The 8243-nt window shown below is 31.8% G+C and overlaps 1 protein-coding gene across 1 annotated transcript; it reads right to left on the bottom strand.

Moving 5' to 3' along the window:
* Positions 1-257: 257 nt before the first annotated feature.
* LOC126739370 (barrier-to-autointegration factor) lies at positions 258-3900 on the bottom strand. The gene is made up of 2 exons (XM_050445018.1): positions 3654-3900; positions 258-572 (listed from the first exon to the last, which is right to left on the bottom strand). Exons 1-2 carry the CDS (start codon positions 3777-3779, stop codon positions 426-428), a joined length of 273 nt encoding a protein of 90 aa, XP_050300975.1. The 5' UTR covers positions 3780-3900; the 3' UTR covers positions 258-425.
* Between the last annotated feature and the right edge of the window lie 4343 nt (positions 3901-8243).

Below are 8243 nucleotides of genomic sequence, written 5' to 3' on the forward strand. Positions count from 1 at the left end.
GGCAAACTGACCGTGGTAGAGAGCTCAAGTCATTAACATATAATAAAAATAAAATAGTACCTAACACTGACCCTTGAGGTACACCACATTTAAGGTGTGCTATCTTTGAAGAAAATCCAGATGCAACCACCCTGCGGGACCAATAATACAGATAAAAGAAATGTACAAGATTATTTTTAAGACTTCATTTCCGATCAACATTATATAAATGTACCAGTTATGCCGTTTAAAATTAGGCAAATTAAAATAAATAGTGCTTTCTTTTTTGTTTACATGTTTACCACATTTATTTATACAATCTCACCTCACCTTATAAAACATATTAAAAATATTAGAAACTAGCATATTAATTATAACTTTGATATTAATCTTTTTAAACTTATAAAAGTAGATCATAAACTTCTTTTTAAAATAATTATCAATATTTACAAAAACTCCTCACACCAATCATTGAGGCACTGCCAGCAGTCTGTAGATTGTTTTGTGTTTGCCGAGCATGTTTCCTTCATCCAATCTTTGAATAATTCTTGGTTTTTCTTTAGTACTAAAAATTGGCCAAGAACTACAAATGCCTAAAACAAAAATGATTCTTAAAAATATAAAGTGAAGTAAAAACACACATTTACATTGCATATAAAATAAAATTTTATGAAAAATATTCAAATTCAAATCAAAGGTTGATTAAAATTATAACAAAAAATAGTCTTTAGATTTGGGTATTATGACCATATATAATTTATATATGTTTAACATTTTTCTTTAAAAACCAACATTTTTCTCAATTAAAAAAGGGAACATAATTATAACACAAGAACATTGAACTTCAAGTATCAATTTCATAAACTTTCACTAACAGAAATATCTCCGAATTATGTATTTAATTCTCTACCAGAACACATAAAAAGCCTTGTATCAATTCGAAGTTTTAAGGCTGCAATTAAGAATATGTTAGTAGCTAGAGCTTTATTCTTTAAGAGACAAACTTAAACCTAAAAAATCTACCGGCCCAGATGAAATTCCTTCTTATATCTATAAAGGTTGTGCTGAGCTTTTAACAAAACCCCTAGTGTATCTTTTCAACATCTCATTTGAACAGGAATCCTTTCCAGATATTTTAAAGTTATCAATGATCTCACCAATTCATAAAAAAGACAAGAAAAATGATATATCAAATTATATAGTAGGCCTATTCATCTCTTAAATTATTTATCTAAAATTTTTGTAAATATTTTCTATGATAATTTATATGAACATGTTAAACTAATTTTATGTGTCAGCATGGTTTTGTTAATGATAAATCCACAGTGACAAATCTGTGTATCCTCTCAGAACAAATCTGTAAGGCAATTGAGTCTAACTAAGGAGCAGTTAGATGTGCTATACACCGATTGGGAAAAGGCATTTGACAAGGTAGATCACTATGTGCTTTTAAATAAATTGGTTGGCTTTGGTTTTTCTAAAAAAGCTTTTAACTTCATGAAATCTTATTTATCAGGGAGAAATAACGTGGTTAAAATTGGTAATTCTCTATCAGATCAATATATGTCAACCTCAGGTGTTCCCCAGGGAAGCAAGCTTGGTCCCTTGCTTTTTGTTCTTTTTATTAATAACCTGCCTGATTGTGTCTCCTCATCTGTAAGTCTGATGTATGCTGATGATTTTAAACTATTTAAAACTATTGCTGTCAAGGAAGATGGTGTAAAATTAAAAAATGACCTATGTTCTGTGGTTGATTGGTTCAAGATTAATAAGATGTCCCTTAATGTTCAAAAATGTGCTGTGGTCACTTTCACTTGTAAACTTAACTATTTTCTTGAAGACTACTATACTGATAGTACCAAAATTCTTAGAAAAAACTTTATTAGAGATTTAGGAGTAACTTTTCAGACCAATATGAAATTTAATTGTCACTATAGTGAAATAGTTAATAAGTCTTACCATTCTTTGGGTTTTGTAACAAGAAACAGTAAAACTTTTAAAGTCAGCACTATCATTAGACTTGATAATGCCCTTGTTAGGCCACATATGGAGTATGCCTCTACTATCTGGTCACCTGAAGCATCATCACATTCAGACATGATTGAGAAGGTACAGAAAAGATTTTTAAGATTTCTGTATGTCAGAAAGAACAAAGAATACCCGTGTCATACAGGGCAATGTTAAAAACATTTGACTTCCAGATGCTTTGTACCAAAAGGCAGAATCGGGCAGTCATTTTTATATATTTCATTGTAAATAATGTTAAATACTTGAGCTGTGATCTAATTGAAAACATTTTTTTTAAGATATCAAGGACTAGATTAAGAATAACTAATAAAGAGCTTTTTTATATAAATAATTTTAATACTACATATCCAATCAATAATATGTTAAGGATTTGTAACAATGTCTTAAATGGCTTTGAAGATGTAGATATATTTAATATCAGGGTTAAGGAAATTAGGAGATTGCTTGAGCATCGGGACATAGTTTAGGACTCATCTTTTACTTTTTTCTTCTTGTCTTTTTTTTTCTCTTCTCTTAGGTTTAGTGTTATTGTTGTGAAATTATTTTAATATTTTTTTTGTTTGTTTTTTTTCCTGTTATAGGCTTTACATGTAATTACTATTACCCGATTTATAGTGTTTGTAAAGTTTTTTGAATAAATAAATAAATAAAATAGAAGGAATCAAATTCTCATGAATAATCAAAGAAGACTTCTATCATAATAGATTTGTCATCTAATCTTTGAACCAAATATTTTACAAGGAATAAAATAGCATCTGTGGTTGAGCAATCCTTTCTAGAGCTGAACTGCTCGATTGGAATAATTTTATTCTTGTTTAGGAAGCTGCTCAGTCTGTTATAACATGTGCTTTTATATATACTTTTAAAAAACCATCATAATTGAAATTGGCGGGTAATTTCTTAATCATATTGATACCACCCTTTTTATGTATAGGATAGACAACTTGGACACTTTTGTTGAGTGGCAAAGTTTCAATAACTTTCATTTTATTAATCACCAAAAAAATTACATTTATTTATATATACTTACTGGAATATTTAGGCATTTTATTAATAGAGAAGCAATTTGATGCTGAACATAAGAACAGTTTTGGATTTACAATTCTTAAGTTCAATGTAGGTATTAAAAATTAATGGAAGCAAATTGTAGATAGGATCCAGCCAAGTCATTAAATTGATAAATGATGGATTTCAGATTCTTAAATTCCTTGTTACCACTTATCTCATAAAGTCTGTTAAATTGATTTGTAATTGTATTCTGAGATCTGTATTCATATATTGACTCATATGATTCATATCTGTATTCACTTTTCTACTAAGGACAGCATTATCAAATGATATAGATAATGCATAACTCTTATAGGCTTCAACTATGGTGTTTAGAAAGACAATAATGGTCCTCTAATATGTTAAACTTGAATATGTAAGGGCCCTATTTATCCAGAATACTTAATTAAACATCACAAGTACTGACTTGAGTTTGATAAAAAGTGCTGTGGAGCCATAATTTACAACAGTTTGAAGGAATTTAAAAACTAGCGTATTGACTACTAAAGTTTCGTACATGCAAACAGTGAATTATATACTTTAAAATAGAGAAAAAGTAAAGAAAAAAGTCCATTTTAACCGTTAGAAACGATACTAACCTTGTCAAAGCCCGCTTCCTTCAGTCTTTCTCCTAAAACACCACCGACTCCAGCCAATTCGGTAACTGGTTTGTCGCCCATAGGTTCCGCTACAAAGTTTCGATGTTTTTGAGAGGTACTCGACATTTTATTCCTTTAAAAAAGCGTTTTTTACTAAAAGAAAAAAATATATTTTTGGACCTGAGTCAAGCCGATTTATGGAGACAGAAAATGCAAACAGGGTTAAATTCAATTTTTTTGACAATTTTGACAGTGACATTTGTAAGAATGTGTTGAAGTATCGATAAAAAAAGTCTGATCACTCGAAATTCTTGATATGTGTACTGCCTGGCTATCCCACTTATATGTAGAACACAAAACATTAATGACATAAATCTATAACTTTCCAAGCTAACTATATTGACTCTGGTTAATTTTATGTATTTTAACCAGAGTGAGAATTTTATGTATTTTTATATTATTAAATGAATACGACTGTTTGTTTATCAAGACTTTCATTTTATAAAATTACAGGAAGCCGCCACGCCAAAGTACAAGACATAAGACACACAGAACACAAATATAGACACGCAACCAGACGTAACCTAATTCTTACATATGTACACACTACAGGAGCAACCTGAAAGATGTAAACTGAACGTTAACGTACGGTGTTAAGGCCGATTCCCATCTAAGCAGCATCGAGCAGCGCAGAGCAGAGCAGCGCAGCGCGAAGCAGTGTTTTCTGGCATCAATTCCCACCTAAGCAGCATGAGACAGTATACACAGTGCAGCGCAGCACAGGATTTTCAGTTTTTGTTATTTTATTCTGGTCGTCAAGATGTCTTCATCTTCATTAGACGATTTTATATTTCTTGCAGTTGCTTTATGCCATGAATTTAAACAGAAAAAGAAAACTAAGCGAAAATATTGGGTCCATGACATATTTCTTGCAAGATTGAATTGATTGAAGGGCGAATTCACTCATACACTTTTCCATGCAATTATAAGTATTATCGAATGTCCTCAGAAAAATTTAATGAACTATTTGATCTTATGCGCATTCCTTTGACGAAACAAAATACTAAATTTCGGCAGTTTTTCTAAGGTAAGCAAATGATTGATTTAATAAGTCCAAACATTTATTTTTAAGTAATATGAAAAAATCATTTTTAATTTAACGCAACAAAATAAACTGATTTTATGTTTGATAATTTGATTGTAAAAATAAACACTAGTTAACAAAATAGTCCTAAGAAAACACATAGAAAAAATAAACTAAAAAGCATATCTCTTCACAAAAAAATGGGCAAGATTAGTGAGGTGTCTATGAGTGAGGTAATTGAGCTGCGAATTGTGAATAGTATGTAGAAGTTTCCCCGAAAAATATAGACGATTCATCTTGTACAGAGATGTGTTGTTGCATTGGCGGTCGAGTTTGTACAGATGGTGGATTCTGCATAGGTGACTGTATTTGCATTGGTGGCTGAAGTGTCTCATGAATTTGGGATGGTGTCTGATTGTGACCCAGTATTTGACTTTCACTAGAAGTTTATGTTATCAAAGAGGAGGAATTTGATAACATTGGCAATTCGTATGAATTTACTATTTGAAATACTTTATTTTTCAGGGTAGCTTGCCGTAGTGGAGGAAATGTAGCCGTTGTTTTGCCCATATTAATAAAAAAAATTCTATTAGTGGGCTATTTTCATTTACTGATGGTTTTACAAGATTTTTGGTCTGCTTTTCTAAATGACTACGTTTTTTGTCATCAATATATTCTTTTAATATTTCCGGTATTGACTCATCATTTCTGACTGCAGCTTTTAATTTCTTAAAACGCTGGACACTTTTTACACTTGTAACACGAGATGATGGTCTTGATGGAGTCTCTACGCTTGAAGAACAAGAAGGTCTGTTTGACTGTGAAATGGAAGACGGAATATCTAAATTATTTTCGGCATCATAATCTTCATACAATATGTCTCCTCTTTGGCTTTGTGTATTATTTTCTAATTGAGTATCCATTTCATCGTCTTCACTTATACCTTCTTGCTGTATTTGGCTAACATTTAAATGAGTTCTTAGATAAATAAATCACTGGTTAATAAATTCATAGTAATAGCATATGAAAAAATTTTCATACTCTCTTCCTTTAATATAAGGCTGAAGAAAAGCCATGGCATCCCAGTATTTCCATTTCTTGTTGCCTTTGGCAGCTTGTCCACTTTTTGTTTGGTTGTTTTTTGCTGCTCTCTGAAAAGCCTCTCTTAAAGTTTTCCATCTCTGCTTACAAACCTCGGCTAAAAAAAAAAGAGTAATAGTATATAAAAATATTTATTTATGTAAAAAGGTTACGAAATGAAAATTCGCATACGAAATTGACAGATGTAAAAAAATATATTTTTATATAGAATACATTAAGTATGGTGTTCTTTTTCAGGTTTTTGGCAACAGGGGCAGACTACCAGACACTCCACAATACACAAGATTATAAATCATACCGCCAATGTTATTTGGGAGACTCTACGAAATGTTGTAATGCCACAATCCACAACAAAGTTACTTCCGTATTGTGCAAACAAATTTGAAAGTACTTGGAATTTTCCTAATTGTGTGGCTGCGATAGATGGCAAGCATGTTACTATACAAGCACCTCTCAAAAGTGGATCCTTGTATTTTAACTATAAGAAATCATTCTCAGTAGTGTTATTGGCGATGGTACACGCAGAATACAGGTTCATTGCCGTGGATGTTGGAGCATACGGTAAAAATAGGGATGGTGGGATATTTACTGATTCGAATATGGGAAAAAGTCTTAAAAATGGTATATTTGGATTGCCTAAGAATCGACCAGTTACTGTAAATGGCAAACCTTTACCACATATAATAGTGGGAGACAAAGCGTTCCCTTGTAAAACTTATTTAATGAGACCTTACTGAGAAGGCGCATTGTCACATGATAAAAGAATTTTCAATAATCGTCTCTCCAGAGCTCGTAGAGTCTCCGAAAATGCCTTTAGGATTCTTTGTCCCCAAAAAATGCAGATAAAATAATTTTATCTAGTCTTTGTTTGCATAACTTCCTTAGAAATGACAATGTCTTCTTGACCGTACTAGAGCAAGAGAGAACAGAAAATGAAGCACCAGTTTTTACAAGTATATCTATCATTGGTGGAAAATGCTCCAATGTAGCAATCAAAATAAGAAATGCATTTAAGAGATATTTTAACATTGATTCAGGGGCAGTTTTTTGGCAAGAAGATGCAATTAATATAGGAAATGCTTAATGTTAAATAACTAACTGTAAAGTTATTTTATAATTGTATAGTATTAAATAAAGTAAATTACCCGTCACTTATCAGTTTTAAAAATAGTGCCTATAAATGTCATTACTAATTATTTCCTAAATAGGAATCATCAATGAGTAATTATGAGTACATTGTATTTAAATGGATAGTAAGAGCAATAACAATTTAATATAAATTAAATAGTTAATATAAATACAATCAATTAACACTTACCCTTTTCATTAAGTTTGTTACCAATTTCCGTCCAAATTATTTCTCTCCTGTGTTAGCTACTATAACTTTTATGAGTCATGTCATATAGCTCACTAAATTCAGCCACAAGAACGATAAGTTTATCAATTTTTTCTCCGTCCATAGTTTAAACTAAATCACTTCAGACTTTTAAGAAATAAAAACAAACAAGTTGGAACGAATTGCTGCCTGCGCGCGAATCTTCCAATTCCCACTTGTCCGTCAATAAGCAGAGCGGCGGGTTTACCAGCGACATTCTGCATGCCAATACTTCACGGGAAATTAAAATTTTGCAGCGCCGCGCTGCTCTGTTCGGCGCTGCAACGCTCCGCTTAGGTGGAAACGACCCCATTGAATTATACGTATCCAATTGTAAGCAGCATTTTGCTGCTCTGCTCTTATTGCAACATGTGTTTAACTTTTGTGATTGTGACTAAACAAATGTATAAATCTGGCATTATATTGTATATTTTGCTTACTTTTTGCCACTTTGCCACATCTCTAACACCAAGTCCTAAGGAATTTAACCTGGTGGTTAAATTTCCCCACAGTGCCTTGAACTTCTCCCTAGCATTCGAGGCAGAAAGTCTACCCCTTGCAAATTCAGGGTTGTCTTCCATAAAGTCTGCCAAAACTTCCACATGCTGTATTTGCATTCTTCCTAGGTACGTCAAAGTCAAAAAAGTTTATTACCAAAAAAATAGTTATAAATATAATTAGCTACATGAGAAAATAAAATTGGACCTGTTTAATAAATATTATTATATGGCAGGCTCCTAATTTAAACTAATAAAATGTATATTTCATACCATAAGCTATTGTAATTTTAATTGTTATTGTAATGATATGCATAAATAAACAAACAACTTACCGGATTCTCCAACTGCACGCTGCCTAAGGTGCGGAAAGGATCGATTTAAAACTTTTGGAAAATATTTGGAAATACTCTGTACTTGTACTCCCAAACAAAAAATCAAAATATCAAAAATTCAAACTTCAACAAAGCTCAAGAACATGAACCAACAACGGATTGTCGTTGTCGATGTCCGATAGAGATAGACACACAACG

Source organism: Anthonomus grandis, chromosome 8 (genome assembly GCF_022605725.1).
Source record: "Anthonomus grandis grandis chromosome 8, icAntGran1.3, whole genome shotgun sequence".
NCBI classification, from domain to species: Eukaryota; Metazoa; Arthropoda; class Insecta; order Coleoptera; family Curculionidae; genus Anthonomus; species Anthonomus grandis.

Coding starts and splice junctions, on each gene's coding strand:
- LOC126739370 (XM_050445018.1), bottom strand. CDS start 3,779: ATGTCGAGTACCTCTCAAAAACATCGAAACTTTGTAGCGGAACCTATG. Junction 573..3,653: donor AGGAAGCGGGCTTTGACAAG/GTTAGTATCGTT, acceptor TTTTTGTTTTAG/GCATTTGTAGTTCTTGGCCA.